General features: G+C 35.8%; 1 protein-coding gene across 2 annotated transcripts in view; it reads right to left on the bottom strand.

The window, feature by feature from the left end:
• The window catches only part of GLI3 (GLI family zinc finger 3), a 619,928-nt gene that overhangs the window by 140,023 nt on the left and 454,735 nt on the right, over nt 1–25,170 (bottom strand). Inside the window, exon 17 of one of the 2 annotated variants that reach the window (XM_058180029.1) lies at nt 22,685–23,182. The exons of the other annotated variant lie outside the window; for it this stretch is intronic. Coding sequence (XP_058036012.1) covers nt 22,965–23,182 — 218 coding nt within the window. The 3' untranslated portion in view covers nt 22,685–22,964. Of the gene's footprint in view, nt 1–22,684; nt 23,183–25,170 lie in introns of those variants that run through there. 2 annotated transcript variants of the gene reach the window in all.

The raw sequence follows: 25,170 nt of genomic DNA, 5'->3' as shown, positions 1-25,170 counted from the left end.
GGCATCCTTTCCATACTCCTCCTTTGAAGTTTTATGTCTCCATGTATCATTCTTTCTTGGTCTAAGCATTCCTTCTACCTCTACCTCTCACTTCCAGATCTTCACTATGCCTGTGAGTGTCTCTGTCCTCATTAAGAATGTCTTTCTGCTAATCCAATTCTATATTTAAATCTATAAATATATAGTCAGCTTGATCTATTTCATCCATTTTGATTATCTCTTCCTTCTACTTATCTTTTGGGTTGTTTGTTGTTTTATCTGCTCTTTCTCTTCCTCTGTTTTTTCCATTCTCTCCTCTATTTCCTGAGTTTCCTGTTCATTTTTCATTGTTATTTGCTGAACATTTTCTAGTCTCATGTCTATATCCTACATCAGACCCTTTATCTAGTGGTGGGATTCAGTCAGTTCGCACCACTTTGGGAGAACCAGTTATTAACTTTCTGAGCAGTTTGCTGAAATGGTTGTTGGAAGAAATCATTAGGGCAGAGAAACAGTTGATAAATTATTTGAATACCACCACTGCCTTTATCTCCCTGTGGTTCTTTATTATAGTTTCATAGATACTTTGACACATCAATGGTATTTCTTTTTGAAATATGCTTGTTATTTACTATTGAAGCATTTTATCTTATTTTAATAAGTCCAAAAATTACTCACAAATCTAACAAAATCCCAAACCCTTAGTTGTCTGTAACATCAAAAAGCCAATATTAAAGCTATTCACTCAGTCCCAGAGTAATTTCTCAAGATACGCAATATTTTTAGTTCTTTATAGTCCTCTAGTCTAATCTAGTCAGTTTACTCCTTCCAGATTTTCCCTTGTCTTTATCAGTCACATAACCATCTCTTTGATGTCAGTAATGGTTCCAAGTGTTTGTGAACCAGTCTACTTATCAATCTTCAAAAGTCTTGGAAATTTTTCCTTCTTAGTCATGAAACAAATAGGTACCAGACAGTATACAATGAAAACACAGTCTTCCAGATGTGTTTCCCTCCACTCAATAGTAGAGATTATTTCAAGGACTTCGCAGCCTTGTAAAAATATAGTGTATTTCCTTTCTTGGCATCAGAAGATGGCGTCATCACCTAAAATTTCAATCTGACACCCAATCTGACAGCATTCTGATTTCTTCAAATAATTTATTTCACTTTTTTCCCAATAATCAGTCCAATGTTTCCTGCATTTTAAAATGCCTATTCAAGATATTGCCAATAAGATATTTAAATCCAGTCATTCTATATTTTAAAAATTATATCCTCTCTTAGGTTTCATTTTCTTTTGAGTCTATGATATTTCTCTAAGTAATTGTTCACCACTTTAAACATTTTGGAGACTTATCTTTTCAGAGTTTCTTTTCTTTGGGGTTTAGTCTCTAGTAAAGAAGTTAATATCTTACCCAGCTCCAGTCCACTGTTCAAACACTGCTCCAGCACATTTCTTCTTCGATTGTCCTAGCTTCACAGTGGCCATAATGGCTCCTTCTTCATTGTTGGATAGGAGAGTGAGCCTCTCCACAATCTGCAAAGTGTCCTTCCTTTCTTTGTCACCTCTACCAGGTGACTTTAGCCTTTTAAGCTCCCACCCCACAAGGAAAGTGCCGCCTAGGTTTGTGAGTCATAGGGAGCCCCACTCCCTATGACTGTCCCATAGTGATGTCAAACCAGAAGTCTGATTTAATATTTCTATACCTATATACCTAAACCTATAAAATATATAACATTTTCCTGCCTTACGTGTGCAATATAATTCATATGCTATTTCATTCTGCTGTTATGTCCACTACAGCTAAGAGAATGCAAAGCATACAACATTCTGTTTCTAAATGAAAATAAAAATGAAAAGACAAATCCCAGCAAAGAAACATATGGACTATAAAAGGCTATGCTGAGCTATATTGGTGAGGGAACATTAACATTATGGCATTATCCTGAAATTCTTTACTGATCCAAGAACAAAACTATATCACAGTTTTAACAGAGATAATCAGTTTGTCCAAACTGAAGGGTGATAATAGCTCCAGCTTTCACAAGATTAGCTTGTAATATGCTGTATATTTTTGCCACTCATATTTCCTTCATTTCTCATGGCACTAGACCTTTACTTTGTATAACTAAACAAGAATGTTTGACTAACCTTATTACAACAAAATAGTGCAGTGTTCTGCCATTGATTCTTCCCTTTTGAACTTTCATGAAACATCCTTCAACATTCAATAGTGTATTTTAAGGAAACCTCCAAGTGTTGTCAGCTGCCTGCAATTACTGCAAGTTCAAGTCCCACCAGGCCCAAGGTTGACTCAGCCTTCCATCCTTTATAAGGTAGGTAAAATGAGGACCCAGATTGTTGGGGGCAATAAAAGTTGACTTTGTATATAATATACAAATGGATGAAGACTATTGCTTAACACAGTGTAAGCCGCCCTGAGTCTTTGGAGAAGGGCGGGATATAAATGCAAAAAAAAAAAAAAAAGACTCCCAATGCAGATGGCCAGTTGTCTGCAAGGAATATAAATCCTTCCATTCCCCACCATCCAGTCAGAGCTGAAGAAGCTTCTTGGATGAGAAGCAAAACATCTACAAAGAAAAACAAGAAAGTCCAGTTGCCTCTTGAAAAAGCACCTTTGGGACAATCATGAGCTGGATGACTGATAATCTCCATAGACATTTAGCCGTGCACTTGCCTGATTCATGCACTAGGGATGAACAACCTTTGAACGGTGCAGGAGTAAGAACAGATTCCCCCCCCCCAAAAAAAATGCAGACCACAGGAACTATTTACGCTTTGAGATGCAGACAACATAGACTCATCCCCAACAGCCTGTGCTTTGTTCAATAGTGAAGGCAGACAGGGTAGAAAACATCCTACAGAAAGCACAGCTCCATAGCACAGGACTGCTGGTTTGAAAGAGGGATCAAAGAGGCCATCTATGTCAAAATTGAACAGCCATCTCTCAACAGAGGGGGAGGGATACAACATCATCTATCTCCACACAGTCCATTCATCACAGTTCCAAGAAGGCTCCACACCCATTTGCACTACTCAGGTGACCCTGAGGACACAGATAACCCTCCAGGTGATCTTAATGACCCACTAAAAGATTGCAAATGACCAGGTGACTGCAAGGAATATAAATCCTTCCATTCCTCACCATACAATGAGAGCTGAAGAAGTTTCTTGGATGAGAAGTAAAATCTTTTCAAAGAAAAGCAAGAAAGTCCAGTTGCCTCTTGAAAAAGTTCCTTTGGGACATGCTGAATGAGTTTCTCATATTCCTTGTTTTTTTAAGATGCAAAGAGGCTATGTGCAGCCAAAATGCCACCATATCAGCCTGTGATATGTCTAGCATTCACTCTCTTTAAATACACTTTTAAATAGGTAAGGCTTGAAAGTAAATAAAGAACATAAGGCAAATCCCAAATCCCAGATCCCAGATCCCAGCCATAACTCTCTACAATCTGCATTAATTTGAATAATTGGCAACAGATTTTTTTCTTCTACTTGGTTGAATGAAAATACATCTTTATTAAAATCAGACTGTCAAAATATATGTCAAATTTCACATCTGACATGTGAAAAATAAGGAACCAAATTCTGCACTCAATAAACATCTAATAGGTGATACTTCTATGACTGATATGGTTTATGGAAGTTGCTTTATTTTCAGACAAGAAATAATCCATGTGCATGTTGATAAACTGCCTATGGAATATGTGTGTCTGTATGTGTGTTGAGCCAACCCCAGGATTTAAATAATTAGCCTTTTCTCCTTTGCCAACAAATTTCTTTTAGTCATTATTTTCTACCCTTTTAGATTGATAGGTACTTGTTTACTGTTTACACAATAGTTTAGTCTTACACCTTCCTGTTTCCTGTCTCCTTACAGTTATAGGGGAGCCATGTGACTGAGGAGCCAGGAGCAGTGGCAGCGCAGCAGACAGGGGAGCCAGCAGTGAGAGGCAGCACAATGAAGCAGATCCTGAGAAGACCATGGAAAGCAACGGGAGAGCATCGGTGCAACTGGACACTGCTGGTGTTGGTGAGCATTTCAGCACAGTGGATCAGCAAACCAGTGTCTGAGAACGGCAACAGAACAGCATGGGAGACCAACAGGCGTGGGGTGGAACTGAGAAAAGCAGGGAGAGCTGAATACCCGATAGTGGCAGGAGAAAAACAAGTAGAAAGGGAGGATAAAAAGACAACACAGGACACAATGCAAAAGAAAATCAAAGGCAAGTAGACAATAGCAAGTACGGAACATATAAAGGCAGAGAAGTAAGAGATAAATCAAGCCCACAAGAAAGCAGGGAGGGAAAAGATCACAAAAGGAAGGGACAAAAAAAAACCACATTCCAGTACAGGCTAAGAACGAACCTCACACTTAAGCCCACTCAACACTGAATTTTTTTTAAATTGGACAGTCTAAATGATCTGCTAGACCTTAAATTTTTAAACTAGATAATTTGAACTGTTGAACTCTAAATCCTTAAACTAGGCATTTTTTAAATGTTAGAACCTTATATTTTAGCTAGACTTGAAACGCCCTCCCCCACAAAAAATTTTTTTTTAAACAATCTGTTAGAACATCTGTATCCCAAATTGGACATTTTTTCCTTTTAAAAATCTGTGGTAAAACCCTCTACACTTTCACTTTCAATTTTTTGTAAACCCACTCATGGAAGAAAAAACTAATACTATTGTGGTCTCCAGAACATGTTCCATCTATAAACTTATGCCCATAGAATACCCAAACTACATATGTACCAAATGTGAATTAATCAAGTTACTAGAAGAAAAAGTAAAGGGTCTAGAGGAAACTCTAACCACTCTGAAACTCAACCTACAAAATGAGAAATCCCAAACCTTGCAAAAAGAATATGCTCAAATTGAACATAATAATGACCAAACAACTTCTAAAAGAGTTGACCCCTTAGAGGAAAAAGACAGATAGAACGATGTCACTCATAGAAAAAAACACAAACCCAGTACAAAATCCCTGTCCAAACCAACCCACTCTGAAGCAGCCCCACTGGTGCTAAGCAATCGATATCATGGACTCTCACTAGAAGAAAACATGCAGACAAATAGAGAAGAAGCACCATCAAATGTCCCTAAAAAAGTAGCACCACCAAATGTGATAAATAGAAAAACACCACAAACCTCCCTAGGAAAAAAAGGATGAGTGTTGGAGATTCAATTCTCAATGGAACAGAACCAGCTGTCTGTAGCCCAGACAGTCAAACCGAGAGGTATGTTGTCTCCCTGGAGCTAAAGTTAAAAATGTGGCTGAGAACCTAACCAAAATAATGAAACCAACAGACTATTACCCCTTTATACTACTACATATAGGGATGAATGACATAAAAAAGGACTTGAAAACAATATTGAATGATTATGAGCAGCTAGGCAAGAAAGTCAAGGACTTAGGTACACAAGTAGTTTTTTCATCTGTAGTACCAACGAAAGGACAACATCCAGCAAGGGAACAAAGAATTCTAGAAGTGAGCTACTGGCTAAAGGGTTGGTGTTGTAAAAAAAAACCTTTGGATTCCTGGACCATGGTCTATACTATCTCCAAGATGGACTTTTGGCAAGGGATGGTTTGCACCTCACAAAGACTGGGAAAAATGAGGAGGTATGGCCAGTGTTGTGACGAGACTAGGTGAACCCTGGGTTCCAGGAAGAACGCCGAAATTCTGGTCGTTTTGGGGGTCCTTAATGGACCATAGCTGTCCTGGAGGGACAGCGAAGAAAGAAGGCACTGGCTGATACAAAAGGGATAGTTGTGAATTCCCTGCAGCGCTGGCACCCAGCCTTCAACCCAGCGACGAGGAAAGGCAGCCATTAGGAGCTGTCAAAGTCGGGATAGCCACACAAAAGAATTGATCAGGAGCGGAGATTTGAACAGAGTATTGTTACTGGGTGAGTGATTGGCCAACTCACAGGTAAGAAGAAAAAACTTTTAAAGCTGAAAAGATTTTCCAAGTTGAAGTTAGCGGCTAATTGGTACACGGAAACTTAAAGTGGGAGGAAACAAACAGCAAAGAGGATTTATAAGACAAAAGTCCTAAAAGAAAATGTTCCATCTGGATTTAAAATTGGATTTGGAAGAAATTATAAATATTAAAAGGAGAAGAAAATTGAAGGAAAGCATATTTTACTAACAAAAAAACTTAATTGAGGAAGATGAAGCAATTGTTTTTGTGGATTAACATGACATTTTGTTGCCGGGATTTGTGAATTGGAGAGAAACATCACTGGAGAGGAAAAAAAAAAACATTGCATTGCTTAGGCTACTATGGGAAAGACTGAAGGAGTGTTTGTTTAAACAGCTGTGGCACAGCTTCAAAAGACTGGAAAGATCAAGGACTTATAATAATAACAGAGTTGGAAAGGACCTTGGAAGCCTTCTAGTACAACCCTCTGCCCAGGCAGGAGACCCTACACCATTTCAGACAAATGGTTATCCAACATTTTCTTAAAAATTTCCAGTGTTGGAGCATTTACAACTTCTGCAAGCAAGTTGTTCCACTTATTAACTGTTCTAACTGCCAGGAAATTTCTCCTTAGTTCTAAGTTGCTTCTCTCCTTGATTAGTTTCCACCTATTGCTTCTTGTTCGACCCTCAGGTGCTTTGGAGAATAGTTTGACTCCTCTTCTTTGTGGCAACCCCTGAGATATTGGAACACCGCTATCATATCTCCCCTAGTCTTTCTTTTCATTAAACTAGACATACCGAGTTCCTGCAACTGTTCTTCATATGTTTTAGCCTCCAGTCCCCAGACCATCTTTGTTCCTCTTCTCTGCACTCTTTCTAGAGTCTCAACATCTTTTTACATTGTGGTAACCAAAACTGAATGCAATATTCCAAGTGTGGTCTTACCAAGGCATTATAAAGTAGTATTAACACTTCATGTGATCTTGATTCTATCCCTCTGTTTATGCAGCCCAGAACTGTGTTGGCCTTTTTGGCAGCTGCTGCACACTGCTGGCTCATATCTAAATGGTTGTCCACTAGGACTCCAAGATCCCTCTCACAGTTACTACTATTGAGCAAGGTATCTGTGCATTTTGTTGTTGTTTTTGCCTAAATGTAGAACCTTACTTTTTTCACTTTGAATTTCATTTTGTTAGATAGCGCTCAATGTTCAAGTCTGTCAAGATCCTTCTGTATCTTGAGCTTATCTTCTGGAATGTTCGCTATTCCTGCCAGCTGCAAATTTGATGAGTTCCCCATCTATCTTCTTGTCCAAATCATTGATGAAGATGTTGAAGAGTACTGGGCCTAAAACAGAGCCTTGGGGTATTCCACTGCATACTTCCCTCCATGTGGATGTAGTTCCATTGAGGACTACACATAGACTGCGGTTGGTCAGCCAATTATGAATCCATCTGGTGGTGATGCTGTCTAACCCACATTTGTGTACTTTATCTAGTAGTAGGTTATGGTCTATTTTATCAAATGCTTTACTGAAGTCCAAATTATATATATGTGTCTTTGGTTGTTCGGGTTTTCTCCCGTGTAAAATTGGAAGTGTCTTGGCGACGTTTCGACGAAGTCTCATTCGTCATCTTTGCTCCCAGAAGCACGAAGCTGAAGCCTGAAGATGACGAATGAGATTCGTGAAACATCGCCAAGACACTTCAATTTTACACGGAGAAAACCCGAACAACCAAAGACCTATATACAAACACCGTGAAAACCTCAGAAAACAAATATATATATATATATATATATATATATATATATATATATATATATATATATATATATATATATATATATATATATATATATATATATGTAGGTCTTTGGTTATTCGGGTTTTCTCCCGCGTAAAATTGGAAGTGTCTTGGCGACGTTTCGACGAAGTCTCATTCGTCATCTTCAGGCTTCAGCTTCGTGCTTCTGAGAGCAATGTGTGATTGCAGCTGTTTCTTCCTTTTTAACTGCTAGTGGGGGTTTGAACTGATTGGGTGGGAGCTTGGCTGTGCTCTGATTGGATGGGTTTTTTTTTTGTGCTCTGACTTTAAAAAGACCAGAACTATCGCCAAAACTGAACACTTTAACAACAGAATAATCAGAGAAGCCATTGAGATAGAAAAACGCCCACACAGCATGAACAAATGAGATGATACCTCCCGCCTACCAGTCATTTGGAAACCCGCCCTTATTGACAAACGAGTCCTTAACCCAAGGAATGACACCAGACCCACACTCACGAGGTCCACACAGGATGTCATCACCACACATCCACCCAGAAAGCAGACCCAAACCCACACTGATCAGGAAGCACGACCAAGGACCAGAAGCCAGACCGCAGCTGCAACATTAGTCATTTCAAACCCCTCCAATCCATACATGCAGCAGACTGACACCCACTATGAAGATGTAGCACGAACACGAACACGAAGCCAAACAGCAGCAGTGCAGCTCACCAGCTCAAATCCCCCTGCAACTCAGACTAATCTGAGCACAACCAAGCCCCAACCCAAACAGGACACACCCCCAGCCAATCAGAGCACAAAAAAAACCCCATCCAATCAGAGCACAGCCAAGCTCCCACCCAATCAGTTCAAACCCCCACTAGCAGTTAAAAAGGAAGAAACAGCTGCAATCACACATTGCTCCCAGAAGCACGAAGCTGAAGCCTGAAGATGACGAATGAGATTCGTCGAAACATCGCCAAGACACTTCCAATTTTACGCGGGAGAAAACCCGAATAACCAAAGACCTACATACAAACACCCGCGAAAACCTCAGAAAACATATATATATATATATATATATATATATATATATATATATATATATATATATATATATATATATATATATATATATATATATATATATATATATATATATATATATATATATATATATAATTTACATTTATATCCTGCCCTTCTCCGAAGACTCAGGGCGGCTTACAGTGTATAAGGCAATAGTTTCATTCTATTTGTATATTTTACAAAGTCAACTTATTGCCCCCCCAACAATCTGGGTCCTCATATAAAGGATGGAAGGCTGAGTCAACCTTGCGCCGGGCTTGAACCTGCAGTAATTGCAGGCTGCTGTGTTTTAATAACAGGCTTCTTACAGCCTGAGCTACCATGGCCCCTGCATTGACAGCATTCCTCTGGTCCACTAATTTTCTCACTTTGTCAAAGAATGCAATAAGATTAGTCTGGCATGATCTGTTTTTGACAAACTCATGTTGGCTTTTGGTTATTACTTTGTTTGCTTCTAGGTGTTTGGTGATTCATTGCTTGATTATCTTTTCCAGAATCTTCCCTAGTATTGAGGTAGGCTGATAGGTCTGTAGTTTCCTGGATCTGTTTTTTTTTTTCTTTTCCTGTTTTGAAGATGGGAACTACATCAGCTCTTTTCCAGTCCTCTGGAAAAGTCTTCTGGACTTGAACTAGAATGACTTAAAAAATAATAACATCTGAACTGGTCTGCATTTGGAAACAGAAAAAAGGGAAAGAAAAAAAAGAAACAATATTTTGGACCTGAATTTGAACTATATATAAGTTAAAATAAATAAATTTAAAAATCCTTTCTCCTTATATTGAGAGTATGGAGAGTTGGGAGGATGAGTATGAAGAATTATGGGAGATGCTTCAAATGGTACGAGAATACTTTAAAGGGAATAAAGAAGCAGAGAAGTGGCTTGAGAATTTAAAAATGATGAAGAAATTATGAGGAAGAAACAAGAGGAACAAAAATACAATACTGAAAAAGTAATAAGTGAGGATAAAAATACAGATGATTATATTGGGATTGATAGTGGAAAACTAATTCTGCACCAAGTGAAAAATCAGATAGGTTCCTAACTAACCTAGCTGACAACTTTGTTGTTCAAAAGGTAGAGGAGGGAACTAGAGGGACAGCCATACTGGACTTGTTATTTACAAAGAAGAAGTGATAGAGGGAGTTGAAATTGCAGAAACCTTGGGTCAGAATGACCATGTCATATTAGAATTCAACATAACGCAAACACAAGTAGAAAAAAATGATACCAAAGTCTTAGATTTTGAAAGAGCTGATTTTAATAAACTTAGAGAGAACTTGGGAAAGATTCCTTGGATGAAAGTCCTTAGGGGGAAAACAATTCAAGAATCTTAGGAAACACTGAAAAATACAATCATAAAAGCCCAGACCAGCGCAATATCACTGAGAAAGAAAAACAAAAAATCCAAGAAGAAACCAGCATGGCTACACAAAGATCTCTCTTACAAATTAAAAGACAAAAAGGACAAGAACAAAAAAATGGAAAGAGGGACACATAATTAAGGCAGGATATCAGCAGACAGCCAGAAGCTGCAAAGATGAAGACAGGAAAACAAAGGCTCAGAATGAACAAAGACTTGCAACAAAAGTCATAACAACACATAAATAACAAGAAAAAAAATCAAGGAAACAGTTTCTGTCATCTTTAAAGAGAGATGACAGCAAGGAAGTAACAGGCAATAGAGAGAAAGCAGAGCTGCTTAACTCATTCTTTGCATTGGTCTTCACACCAAAAGAAACTATAACTGTATAGCTACCAGAAACATAACTGTAAAAAACAGACTGGAAATAAAAGTTAAAATAAGCAAAAAATAGTGAGAGAATACCTGTCTGATCTTGATGAATACAAATCACCAGGACCTGATGGATTACATCCCAGAGTTCTAAAAGATCTGGCAGATGTCATCTCAGAACCACTGCACCACATCTTTCAAAAATCCTGGAATACCAGGGGACTGGAAAAGAGCTGATATGGTTCCCATCTTCAAAAAATGGGGGGGGAAAACCAGACACAGGAAACTACAGACCAATCAGCCTAACATCAATACCTGGGAAGATACTGGAAAAGATAATAATAATAATAATAAAAAACACCAGATCTGCCAACACCTAGAAACAAATAAAATAATAACTAGCAGTCAGCACGGGTTTGTTAAAAACAGATCATGCCAAACCAATCTTATTTCATTCTTCAACATAGTGACTAAATTAGTAGACCAGCGAAATACTGTCAATAAAATATACTTAGACTTCAGCAAGGCATTTGACAAAGTAGACCACAACCTACTTCTTCGATAATGAAATCCTAAATTGCATTAACAGAGGGATACAATCAAGATCAAGTGAGGTACAAATACCATTCTATAAAACCATACTAAGACCACACCTAGAGTACTGCATCCAGTTTGGTCACCAAAAAAGATGTTGAGACTCTAGAAAAAGTGCAGAGGAGAGCAACTAGGATGATTAGGGGACTAGAGACTAAAACGTATGAAGAACAGTTACATGACCTGGGCATGGCTAGTCTAGTGAAGAGAAGGACCAGGGGAGACATGATAGCAGTGTTCCAATATTTGAGGGACTGCCACAGAGAGGAGGGGATCAAGCTGTTTTCCAAAGCACCTGAAGGCCAGACAAGGAATAATGGATGGAAACTGACCAAGGAGAGAAACTGGCCAATGAGGTTTATCCGAGGCGCGATTATTGCTAACCTAGAAATAAGGAGAAATTTTCTGACAGTGAGAACAATCAACTAATGGAACAGCTTGCCTTTGGAAGTTGCGGGAGTGTCATTACTTGAGATTTTCAAGAAAATATTGGACTGCCCTTTGTCAGAAATGGTATAGGGTCTCCTGCTTGAGTGGATGTTGGACTAGATGATGTATAAGATCCCTTCCAACTCTGTTAATCTGAATCTGAATTATAGGAAACCCTGGATTTCAGTGAGAGCTGTATTTGCCTTTAATTAAACTGATACAGTTGCTCCTCAGATCTCTTAGTTAATTACATGGATTTCAAATTATTGTTAAAATCAATATATGCCCCCTATCCTTTATTGTCAAACCTTCATAAACACATCTCAGTATATGAATGCTTGAACATTTAAATGCATGTTATTGTTTCCTTCCTCCTTTTTTTTAAAGATAAACTGCAATTTTTTGTTGAAGCAAGTCTGAAATTTTGATCTAGATCTGAATGTTTTCAAAGTTTAAACTCAGAGGCTGTTGATCTTTGTAATTTGACTGGATTAATCATTAACTTTGATCCATTATTAACTTCCTTTTTTTTTTTCATCAACAGCAAGTATTATACAGCTGCTCAGATAAGAATAATTAAGAACAACGTAGTTCTTGTAAATTCCTTTAAGGATAACTTGAACAAAATGCCTAAGCATCAAAATTAGGCCACACAGAAAAGATGGGTAATATTTAGTAACTTTCAAAAAGGCAAGATAAACTAATTTTGCTTTAAAACAGGGTGGTCTTCAAATTAAGCGTTGGCAAAAGAACATGAGCTTTTTATCTGGAATACATATTCTTTTTTACTTCTCAAAGAGGACAAGAGGACAAAACATGAAAATAGCCTATTGATGCCAGAACAGAGCACAATTCTTTCTAGAAGAGTAGCAAAATTACAAATGTTACAAGTCATTCCAAAATAAATTTAGAATACTTATATTTGCAGTGTAAGCATTCTTACGTTGGATATAATGTGATTTAATTCCAGCGAAAAATACCTATTAGTTACAAATATGAATCCTAAAACAAGCAAACCATATAATTTATATTATTCCACTATTGACTGAAAGCAAAATTAATAGTACAAAAGGATACAACTATTGTATATTGAGATTATCATTCTGTTTATCATTGGATAATGATATCCATTATCCATTGGATAATGATATCCATTATCCAATCATTCTTTGATATTCAAAGAATGATTGATTCAAGAGGTCATATCTATTGCAGACTGAAATTCCCATAATTCTAAGATAGTAGGACAGGGGTGTCAAACTGCGTTTCTTTGAGGGCTGGATCAGCATTGTAGTTCTCTGGGGGCCGGCTGGTAAGGGGAGATGGGACGGACGTCTCCTGCAGCCGCCTGCAGCTCCCCCCACACCCTATTTTGCCTGGATGGACCTCTGCAGCCTCCTGCCAGCCAAAATGGGGCAAGTGGGGGCTGTGCACGTACCCTCCTATGGCCCATTTTTTGTCTGGGTGGTCTCCTGCAGCACTTTGCTAGCCAAAATGGGGCACAGGGGCCCATTTTGCTGCCAGAGGCACCAAGGGCTGGTCATTTGCTATTTCCAGGCCAGCCCCACAGGCCAGATTTAAGCATCCTGTAGTAGGACATGATAACTGGAAATTCTGGAAATTGTAATCCAATATATCAGGAGATTGCAGAACAGTGCAGAGCACTAAATTATTTAGTTGCCTTAAATTGATATGACTTGACTTGCTAGTATCTGATTGTCTCAAATATTAAATCACGTCACTGCAGGAATAATCCATAAATATTAAACAATGCTTTTTTTGTCTAAGGCAAAATTGTGAAAAGCTTCAAAGATGTAGCTATAAACTACATTTTTCTTTACTTTTATCCTGCATAGTAAGGATTATAATCTGAACATTAGTGAGGAGTTTTCACTTTTTATTTCTGTCATACTACAGTATTATAAAAACATGTAATATGATCGATTTCCCAAAACTGATCCATCTTTTAAAAAATAAAATACTATGATGTCAGATAGAACTAGTTCAAATTCTGATGACATTTTTATTGTTTTAAATCAGAAAATGAGAAAGAGAATTAGAGTGTTTCCACTGTAACAGGGATATTGAATGCAAATGCATTCAGAACATTCTATCACTCATTAATAAACAGTACAATGAACTTTAAGAAATATTTAATGTTTTTTAAAATTAGTGACTGTTTAAGAATGGTTCTGCCCATTCTTAAATGGGAGTTATAAAAATAATGTCATGGAATGTGAAGGGTACAGGGAACCAGATTAAAAGAAGAAGATTGGAGCTTAAGATTAAAAGGGATTTGCCAGACATTTTATTTTTACAAGAAACCCATCAGAAATCTGAAGATTCAAATAGAATGTATATAAAAGGTATGCAAATATATGAAAAAGCATTTGGATCTTCAAAAGCTAGAGGAGTTGCAACACTGATATCAGATAGGGTGTACTTTGAAAAACATAAGGTAATTTTGGATGAAGATGGAAGATATGTAATAATTGTTGGAAATCTTAATGAGGAAAAAGTGACACTTGTTAATTTATATTTACCGAATGAAAAACAAAGAGAATTTCTTGAAAAATAACAAAATTTTGGAGAATGAAAGTGTAGGAAAGTAATTGTGGCTGGGGATTTTAATTTAATCAGAGATAAAATAGATAGTACTAATCCCACCGCTGTGGAGGAGCAAATAAAATGGGGATTTTAAATATGGATGCTTGAAATGGCGTGGTTGATGTGTGGAGAGAGGTTAAAGGAATTGAGAGAGTATACACTTTTTTCTAAGATATATAATACATATTCTAGAATTGATTATATTTTTCTTTCTAAAGATTTGTTGAATAATGTGGATAAGGTAGATGTGGGAATTTTAAAGATTCTGATCATGCAGAAGTTATGGTGGACTTAGATTTTAATTTTGAGAAAAAGAAGCTATTGGAGATATGACGAGAAATTGTATAAAAATGAAAAGGATAAAAATGGATACTTAAAAATTGGAGGAAAGTTGGAGATTAAATGATAACGGGAGGTTAAATTTGAAATTGTTTGGGATGCGATGAAAGCGGTGTTTAGAGGAGAGTATTAAATTATCAAGTAGGAAATATAAAAATTATAAAATTAAAATGGAAAGAGATAAAAATCAGATTAAAGAATTGGAAAATCAATTTTGCTTACTAAAGAAAAAAATTCTTCAGGAGCTTAATATGTTAAGAAATAAAATGATAGAAGAAGATACAGAGTTAGTAAAAGAAATTTGAGATTTTAAATAGGAATTTTTGAATTTAGTAATAGAAATTCTAAATTATTGGCAAAGATGGCGAAAGATAAAAGAGAAGAGAGAAATTGGAGTTTTGATAGATGATAGAGGTATAAGATGTTATAAAAAATTAGAGAAATGTGAAGTGGTTAGAAATTTTTTTCAGAATCTATATTCAAAGAAACCAATTAATCGGGGAAAATTGCAAAGCTATTTAGAAAAGTATGTGGTGAAAATTGATCAAACATATAAGGAATTGATGGAAGAAGATATAACACAAGATGAGATTAATGGAATAATACAAAAATTAAAATTAGGGAAAGCTCCAGGTGAGGATGGATTACCTGTTGAGTTTTATAAAGAATTTAAAGAATTAATAATACCAAGATTGCAAAAATTATTTAATGGAATATTACATGGTGGGGAAGTACCTTCGTCATGGAATAGAACGGTGATATCCCTAATTCCTAAACCAGATAAAGATTTAGAAAGGATTGAGTCCTATCGCCCATTTCTTTAATTAATCAGGATGCAAAGATATTTACTGCTATTATAAGTAATAGATTAAATAGATTTATAGATAGATATATAAGTTATAATCAAGTAGGTTTTGTGAAGGGTAGATACATGAGTGATATTGTTAGAAGAGTATTAAATATTATAGATGTAGCTGAATATAATGGTGATAAAATTGGTATAGTATCATTGGATATTTTTAAAGCTTTTGATTCTGTACAATGGGAAACAATTAAAGTAATTGTGGAGGCTTTAGGCTTTGGTAATAAGTTTATACATGTTATTTCAAAATTGTACCAAAAGAGCAGTGCAAGAGTGAAGGTGAATGGAATATTAACTGAAGAGATAAAATTAGAAGCTGGTACGAGACAAGGATGTCCCTGTCCCCAACATTATTTTTATTGGCTATGGAAATATTGACAAAATGATAGAAAAGATGAAGAATTAGAAGGATATAAGGGTATAAGATAAATTTGTATGGATGATACTTTAATTATTTTGAAAATGTAGAGAAAGATTTGAAAAGATATATAAGCATTTGATAGAATTTGAGGAAATGACAGGATTGAAAGTAAATTGGTCAAAGTCAGAATTATTGATGGATAGTAATGGTAATGAGTCTGAGAATATGCAAGAGCAATTTGGGATAAGGATTAAAACACATTGAAATATTTGGGTATAGTGCTTTCACTTAAGGTTAAAGAATTGAAAAACTTAATTATGATGTGGTGATTAACGAAATTGAGAAGAAGATAGATAAATATAAAATTTTAAAGTTGTCTTGGTTTGGTAGAATTGCAATGTGTAAGATGATGTTGCTGCCCAAGTTCAACTTTTTATTCGAGATGCTACCACTAAATTTGACAGAGAAAGATATTGAAGGATATCAGAAAAAACTGGATAAATTTTGCAATGGTGGCAAAAGACCTAGATTAGTGAAGAAAACGTGGTATCAAAATCAAAAGGAAGGTGGATTAGGAATCCCCAAATTATTTAATTATTACTGTGCGTATGGTATCCGGATAGTGGTAAAAATACTTAAAGGTGAAGATAACTATTGGAGAGATTTAGAGTTAAGGGATATAGAAATTTGGATCAAGGTGGTTTTAGATAAAGCAAATTTAAAATGTGTAAGTAGAAGTTATTGGTTAAAGGATTAAGTAAAATGTGGAACAAATTTGTTAAAATTTTAATTCGGATATAATCTTTTGGGGAGACAACTGAATTTGGCCAATTAAAAATAATATAAAACGTAATGAAGTGATTAAAGAGGAAAATATAGAAATTATTAGAGATTGGATAAAAGTTATGGGAAATGAAAGGAGGAATAAAGAAATTATTGAAAAATTAGGGTTAAGTTGGTTTGAAAAATACAGATAGAAAATGGACAAAAAACTAAAGGAAAATTATTCGATAAATAGATGTGAAACTGAATTTGAATATTTAGTATCTCGGATTATGAAAGATGAAATTGGGCTAAAGGGACTCGTTAGTAGGGTTTATAAGATTATAAATTCTGATGAAAAATTACAAAGAGTGATGAGGACAAATTGGGAAAAAGATCTTAATATTGAAATACCAGAATCAGATTGGAATGTGAATTGGAAGAGTAGAATTATGAGAACTTTATCTATAAGGATTAAAGAGCACAATTATAAAGTTGTTTGGAAATGGTATTTGACTCAGTAAGATTGTCACAAATGGATAAAAATTAGTAAAAATGTTGGAGATGTGAGATGGAATTGGGGACTTATGAACATATGTGGTATAATTGTGATAAGGTTAAAAGTTTTGGCAACAATTGGAGAAAATGATATTTGAAATGATGTGGAAAGTAATAACATTGAGAGTGGAAACTATATTATTGTTGGTAATTAAGGAAATAGAATTAACAAAATATGAAAAAGAATTGATTAGAATTATGATTATAATAGGTAGAATTATAATAGCTAGATATTGGAAACTAGATGTGATTTTTAGAATAGAAGAGTGGAATTCTGAAATGTGGAAATTAGCTTTAAATGATAAAATGACATGTGATATTAAAATTAGAAGTGGTGTGTATAAAGAAGATATTTTCTGGAAGACTTGGAAACCATTTGTGGACTTTGCGCTTGGAACATTGGACGCTTCAGTACCTGTACCTCGAGAACGTGGATTTTGGCAATCATGAGGATATATCCGAAGACCCAAATCTTCCTTTTATGTATAGCACAAGGGTGTAATAATGTATTTTTTTTGTTTGTTTGTTGTAAAAAAAGTAATAAAAAAAGAAAAGAAAAAAAAAAAGAAATATTTAATGTTTTTTAAAATTAGTGACTGTTTAAGAATGGTTCTGCCCATTGGATTTCCTATAAGTGCAAAGATAGATGCTTTCACTAGCTAGAAAGACAGATTTTGTGTGGGGGACTGTTGCTGGATATTGATTAAAAGATAGCTAATTCCAAACTGAAACAAAAGAGAACTTGTTGAGATCATCCATGTGACTCCAAACTGCTACTCCTCCATGATTATTAAGGACAAAGGTTTAGGTCCCTCAAGACCCTCTGGCAGGAGGAATTTGGTGAACCTCCATAGAGCCCTATGGCAAGTATACCCATCACTGCAATGTCAACCCTGCCTCTCCTTATTCTGTTATTCTGACACCTTTCCCAGGCCCTCTACTCAGATCTTGGCATCCTCAGTTTTCCTGCCTGAGCAGGGGATTAGACCAGAAGATCTCCAAAGTCCCTTTCAACTCTGTTATTCTGTTATTCCTGAGCTAAATATGTTAAGACCCTCATTGGGACCCTATCTTTTTTGCTCCCTCTGGACTAATGAGTAAGTCCAGAGCTGCTTCTAGGCGTTCATTTTAATAGCCACACCCACCATGGCCATGCCAACCCAGCAGCTGGGCAGAGAACCCCTTGCTAAAAATTTTGAAGCCCGCCCCTGATTGTGGTATAATACAATCACAGAGATCAGAACATTCTGGACACCAAATGTTGAAAAAGAAACCTCTCAAGTGTTGGTCTTATGGTGACACATTCATTGCCTGTAATGTCTTGTAGATCTTAATTTTGCATATTTCTGGGGGTTAACCCTTATTAAAATATGTATATTCATTTTACAATACTAAAAATATCATTATAAATTATCTAACTAAAATTATAAAACTTGCTGATTCCATATTATCTAAAAGAGGCCTGCCTAAAATAAGTCTTTTACACAAATATAGAAATTAAATAATAATAATAATAATAATAATAATAATAATAATAATAATAATAATAATAATAATAATATATTATTAATAATATATTATTATTATTAAATCTCTCTCCCCCTCCCCCCTTCTCTCTTTTTCCTTCTCTCTCTCTTTTTCTCTCCCTTTAGTGCACTCTGAAAGTATTCAGATCTCCTTCACTTTTGTGAATTTTGTGGATTTTGTTTTGTCCACAAAATTTACAGACATTTCTAAAATTCTTTTTTCACTTTGACATTATGGGGTACTAAGTGTAGATTAGATCAGGTAGCAAAAGTGAGACTAGGCTGAAAATACTCAGATGATGCAGAAATACGAAGAAGGGTGAGACAGGGCTGTATTCTGTCTCCATTGTTGTTTAGTCTGAATCAATTTTCAGTGAAGCACTAGTAAACAGCGTTCGGATCAACAATTTAAGATATTGAGGTAAAATTAAAATTTTAAAATTTTCACAGTTTTAGTCACAAATTGACTTCCATGGATCTCACTTCATATTTAAGAGGTCCATAGAGGGGACGTGCATAAGTGCATAAACATGCCTATCAACTTTGTCATTATATTTTTATATTATTTCTGTTTCCATTTCTGTTTGACAAATTATAATAAATAAATAAATAAATAAATATGCTGATGACATAGTTCTGCTTGCCAGTAAGAATGAAGACCTTCAGTTCCTCATCAACACAATCACAGAAATATCTGAAAAATACAGCTTGAAGCTTAACACCTCAAAAAACAAGATCATGGTCATCAGCAAACAACCCATTAATTTACCACTGATAACTTCAGGAGGAATACCACTAGAAAAGTTGAAAGGATCACATACCACAGTTCTAATTTACATGAAAGCTGGAACATGACCACTGCAGTAAAGACAAGGATAGAGAAAGCTCGAACAGCATTCTTCAGAATGAAAAAGGTCTTCTGCAGTCACAACATAAGCCTAAGATTGTTTCTGGAGCCCCTATTGTGCAACAAAGTGAGTGTTCCATCTTAAAATTGTGGCACCTACCTAGCTGCCAACCAGGCTGTAGATTGGGCTCTAGGGATTAATCTAGTTTTTAAATTTCACTGCAGGGAAATTCACTGCTTCTGGCAGAAGATGAAGAACAAATACAATCAAACGCAGGTTTGAGTGTTTGACCCTATAATGTGTTGATAATAATTATAAAACATCAGTAATTCATCACCCCATTGCACCAACAAAATGTTATCCAGCAACACTGTATGTGGTAATATGTATATTTCAGTCAATGGAAAGACCATATCTTCTATCTGACTTTATACTCAATGAGCAGATAGCCAGGTATCTAGGGAAGCCTTTGTCCAGATTTAATAAGGTTGCTAGTTGTGGCCTTTTTAGAACTGGAAGACCCTAGCAACAGTAACTCATGCTCTCATCTTAAAACTGGATTTCTGGAGAGTGCTTGACTGTCTTTGAAGAGTACTCAGAAGATCTGGTTGGCACAGAATATAGAAGCTTGAATACTGGCAGGTAATAGTACTTGAAAATAATGGCTCCTATGCCCTGAAAGTTGCATTGGTTCCAAGGACAATTTAAAATGATACTTACCTGCTGAGATCAAGGTAACCCAGGGTGAAATGCTCCCAGTCGGACCGGCTTGCCCGATCCGGTAGTGATGGCAGTGGGTGGTTCGAAGAACGGGTAGCAAAAATCCCTGGTCCCGCCCCCTGCCCCTGCTGAGCCGCACCAGGTTTTTTGGTTTTTTTTTTACTTTTAAAAGCAGTTTTTCTTCAGCTGAAAACATGCCTTTAAAAGTTTTTTAAAAAGCCTTTGAGGAGCCCGCAGCTCAGCTGAGATCGTCAGAAACCTTTAAAAGTTTTTCTTCAGCTGAAAACATGCCTTTAAAAGTTTTTTAAAAAGCCTTTGAGGAGCCCGCAGCTCAGCTGAGATCGTCAGAAACCTTTAAAAGTTTTTTTTCTTCAGACGAAGAGGTTTTAAAAAATTTTTTTTAAAAGGCTTAAAAGTTTTAAATCTGCCTGCCTGGAATCCATCTCCTCAGTCAGCAACTGAATCTGCCTGCTTTACTGGCTGAGGAACTCTGGGAATTGAAGTCCACAAACCTTAAAGTTACTAAGGTTGAAGATCCGTGATCTAAAAAATATAAATAAAAAAAAATATTTGTGCAGCTTTCTGAGATTTGGTGTGTTTCTGTAGTGTTTCACTCTAACTACACAAACACACAAAATCTCACAAAGCTGTATGTGGCATTTTGTGTGTGTGTGTGAGTCAGTTGTGTTGTGTTGTGTGTGTGTAAAGTGTGAAAGTTGGTTTTTGAGCTTTTTGTGGCTGTGTGAGGTTCCTGCATGTTGCAGGGGCCATTTTGGGTGAAGTGCAGCTGCTTTTACATTGTGTGTGAGTCAGTTGTGCTGTGTTGTGTGTGTGTAAAGTGTGAAAGATGGTTTTTGGTACCTCTTATTGTTTTGTATACTTTGTTTATTATTTTTATTATTTATTGTTATTGGCCACGCCCACCCAGTTATCTGATCACCAAGCCATGCCCACCAATTAAGCCATGCCCACAGAACTGGTAGGGAAAATTTTTAGATTTCACCTTTGAGGTAACCCTTTCTACATTAACATTTCCAAAAACATTTGTCAGTTACACTAGGCTAGGAACTAAAAAAAAAACTTTTTTTAGATTGATCCTAATTACAGAATTTTACAAGTTTGACTGTGCTGTATCTTCTCTTTCTTATAATTCTGTAAATTAGGGAGGAATCTATCAAGCTGCTTTTGAATATCATCTGTTCTTAGGATTTAAGAAATACTTTAGCCCCTTTTGTTTAGGTTTCTGCATATCTCTGTCAAGTTCATCTTCCTTATTGTCTATATCAATGATGAGCTTTGGGAAATATGACTGGGAATAGGGTCATGTTTAAATTTGTCTCTAACGAGTTTTAACTATATTAAAGTACAGTGTGGATTTGTTGTTTTAAAAGATTTGTGATAGATCTTTTTTGTTTTTCCCAGTCATGTCATATTCTTGGATACCGCCTGGTTTAATCCCAGTACTTTCCTTAGCAAATCTTCTCTTGCTCTCTCTCCCTCTACCTCCCTTCCCCCACACTCTCTCTGTCTCTCTCTGTCTCTCTGTCTCTCTCTCTCTCACACACACACACACACACATGAGAGAGGGAGGGAGGGAGGGAGGGAGAAAGAGGGAGAGAATGGAGAAAATCTATTTTTCTACTAGATTTTGTATTCTACATCTATCTATCTATCTATCTATCTATCTATCTATCTATCTATCTATCTATCTATCTATCTATCATCTATCTATCTATCTATCATCTATCTATCTATCTATCTATCATCTATTTCTTATTATCTCTCATTCTTTCCATCTGTCATCTATCTATCTATCATCTCTTGTTATAGATAGAGAGATAGATAGATAGATGATGGATGGATAGATAGGCAGACAGACAGACAGACAGACAGACAGAGAGACAAACAGAGATAGAATACAAAATCTAATAGAAAAATACAAATCCTTTTGCATATTCCATTTTATAGATTGGTACATTCAGAAATGATTGTCACTGGTTTCCCAAATTTGAAGTTGGAATATTGTTAGTTGCATCTAGGTACTCTAGGAAAAGAAGTTTGCCAATATATCATTTCTTGAGAAACTGGAATTAATTCTTCTAAACTTTACAGTAGAAGCATGATCAGATTTTTCATTATTTTTACCATGACACACGAAAAAGGTTAGTGCCTCTTGTACAACATTTCAGCCATGATTCATATTGGATGATTACAGAGAGAAAGTGAAATAGCACAGAAGGTGAACAATTGTATTCTCTACAGCTATTTTAATATTCAGAAAACTGCTACAGAACAGTTTAGTTTTTATACATAAATAATGTGCATCTCTAACCATTTTATTATTTTGCACTGCACGATGAAATTCTGCTTTTATATTTTTATTAAGAACTTTGATTTTAATAGTACAAGCTAATAAATTAAAGAGAAAAAGAGAAAAGAAAGAGAAAAGAAATGTATAAAATATATAAAGTGACTTCCAATCTTTATGACCAATATAAACAAATTTAATGAGTTTTCATCTCATCTAAGATTATAAACAATTATCTTTTCATCACATATCCCATCTCTTATTTAAAATATAAACAAAACTTTAAAATATTACCTTTATGGTCCTGGATCAGCAGAAAGTCCATAAAAGATTGGCAGAAGTAACAACATATGTTATTTGATCTGGATCAAATAAACCAAGTTTATATTCTTTGCTTTTATTTCTAACAATTTTAATCTTTTCATTCAAATATTATTGTGGGATTTTATTTCTTTTCATATCTTCTTTACTCCAACACAAATTTCTTCAAGGCCTTAACAAGCTTCTTGTTAAGCAAGCAGTTTACATAGTCACCATATTGCCCGCAACAATCTGGGTCCTCATTTTAGTGACCTTGGAAGGATGGAAGGCTGAGTCAATCTTGAGTCGCTCAGAATTGAACTCTTGGAGTAAGCAGTGAGTTAGCCCTGCAGTACTGCATTCTGCAGTACTGCAAAGGCAGAACCAATGATTGTGGTGAAGAATGAAGAACTGGGAGTAGATCAGCTCTTTGAACCTTTCTGGAAAAAGAAGATGAGAGATTTCTCACAAGTGTGCCAGACAATTGCTCCTCACAAGGATCTGAAAGCTGTAGTCTCTGGCTAGGTTTTGAGCATTGGGAAATGAAATAATAATTATCTTGCTCAAGCTGTGGTCAGTCCCTTTGAAAGGATAATAGGCAGTGGTGGGATTCAAGTGATTTAACAAGCGGTTCTCTGCCCTAATGATTTCTTCCAACAACCAGTTTGCCAAACTGCTTAGAAAGTTAACAACCGGTTCTCCCAAAGTGGTGCGAACTGGCTGAATCCCACCACTGATAATAGGTATATAATTTCTTTCCTAATCGCTTTCAGAAATTGCTTGAAAAGTAATTGAAACTACTTTTCAACTATTAGAAACCTCCAGTTTGTCATATTTGAAAATAGTGTGAGAGTTTGCCTTCAATTCCTATTAAAAGTGATTTTAACTACAAACATAGAAACTTTTAAAAATTGAATAAAACAGAAAAAGGTTTATTAAAACTTTGACTTTAGAAAGCTAGAAATGGATTAAGGGTATAACTTAATGTGAACTTAATGTGTAAAGTGTTGGAATTAATTATAAAATATTATTTAATATTTTTATAATGCTTTTGTTTTGATTTTTTTAAAAGCATAATAAAAAAAGATTTTTAAAATTAGATACTAGACATAATTAAAAATTTCTGTTAAGGAAGAACATATAAAATTGATTTACAGAATGGAGCAAAATGTTCTAACAATGGAAAAATTGAAGGACATTTTTGAAAAACAGAATCAGAAGTTAATATTAACAATGTAACTAGCAATATCTGCCACTAAAGAGAGACTTTGTCTAAAAATTATTATGGAATGGAAATCATTTTATCTCAGTTAAAGGTGGATTTATAAATGCCTGGCTATAAAAATGATGTGGAAACAGATATTACACTGGACAGCCAGCTAGTGTTTGAATAATTAAAAGAATAATACAAGCAATAAACTTGAAGACTGTTTTAAGTATTTCCAAAATATTCCATTTTACGATACAAAGTAAAACAGGCCAAGCCAGAGATGATGTTCTGTGATTACACAGGGCAGTACGGATTCAGAAATCACATATATATTCAGAATAAAACTGCCAATAATTTTAGTATTTCCAATAGATTCAAATATCTGATACAGAAAGTTTTATGCATATAAATATTAAAAATAAAACCCCAAAATCAGTTTATTTAAAAAGAGATTCAGATGTTCCTAGCATTACTTTTGTAGTGCCCTCTGATGGATTGGTTTGGAAGGTAAATTGCAAACACATGAACAGGATAATTTCAATCACAACTGATTGTGAAGAGATCTACATTGTTTCTTAAACGTTACCAGAAATCCTTTTAGGGTTGAAACAGCGATATTTTCAAGTAATGTGCAGTGGCCTGTTTTTTAGTTCTGTGGGTAAGCAGTAGGTTATGGTGGTTACAAATTTGTTCTTGTTGTATGCATGCAACTCCCAGGTCATCTGGAAGCAAATCCAACCTTGTCCCCCTGCAAGAAAAATCTACCACACCATTGCACAACATGTGGCTACAGTTAGGTATCATCAGAAGCAGACAGGAAAAGTAAAAATGTACACATCATTCATGCAGATTAGGTCTAGGCAGAGAAAACATTTTCCATAATCAAACAGGAATTAGATTACTCCCTACTTTAAGCAGTTGGAGCTTAAAACACATCAGGACCAAGGAGAAACCAACTTATACATTGACTAATGCACTGACTGTATCAAAGGCAAGACCAGTGGCTCATGTCCCAACAACCACCACCCTAACTATCAAAACTAGGCACACACGCTCCCAACTTCTTCCAGGTCCACCACTACAGACCTTAAATGCAAGTTACTTAACATAAGAAGCCTCGCAAACAAAATGCCTGAATTCCTACTACTACTAAATGTGGCCCTATTCGATTTTATCTTTGTCTGCAAGATGTAGTTGAATGTATCCTTTCCACACTCC

Source organism: Ahaetulla prasina, chromosome 4 (genome assembly GCF_028640845.1).
Source record: "Ahaetulla prasina isolate Xishuangbanna chromosome 4, ASM2864084v1, whole genome shotgun sequence".
In the NCBI taxonomy this organism is placed as follows: Eukaryota; Metazoa; Chordata; class Lepidosauria; order Squamata; family Colubridae; genus Ahaetulla; species Ahaetulla prasina.
Note: the sequence above shows the minus strand (reverse complement) of the source record. Positions and strands in the feature narration are given on the sequence as shown.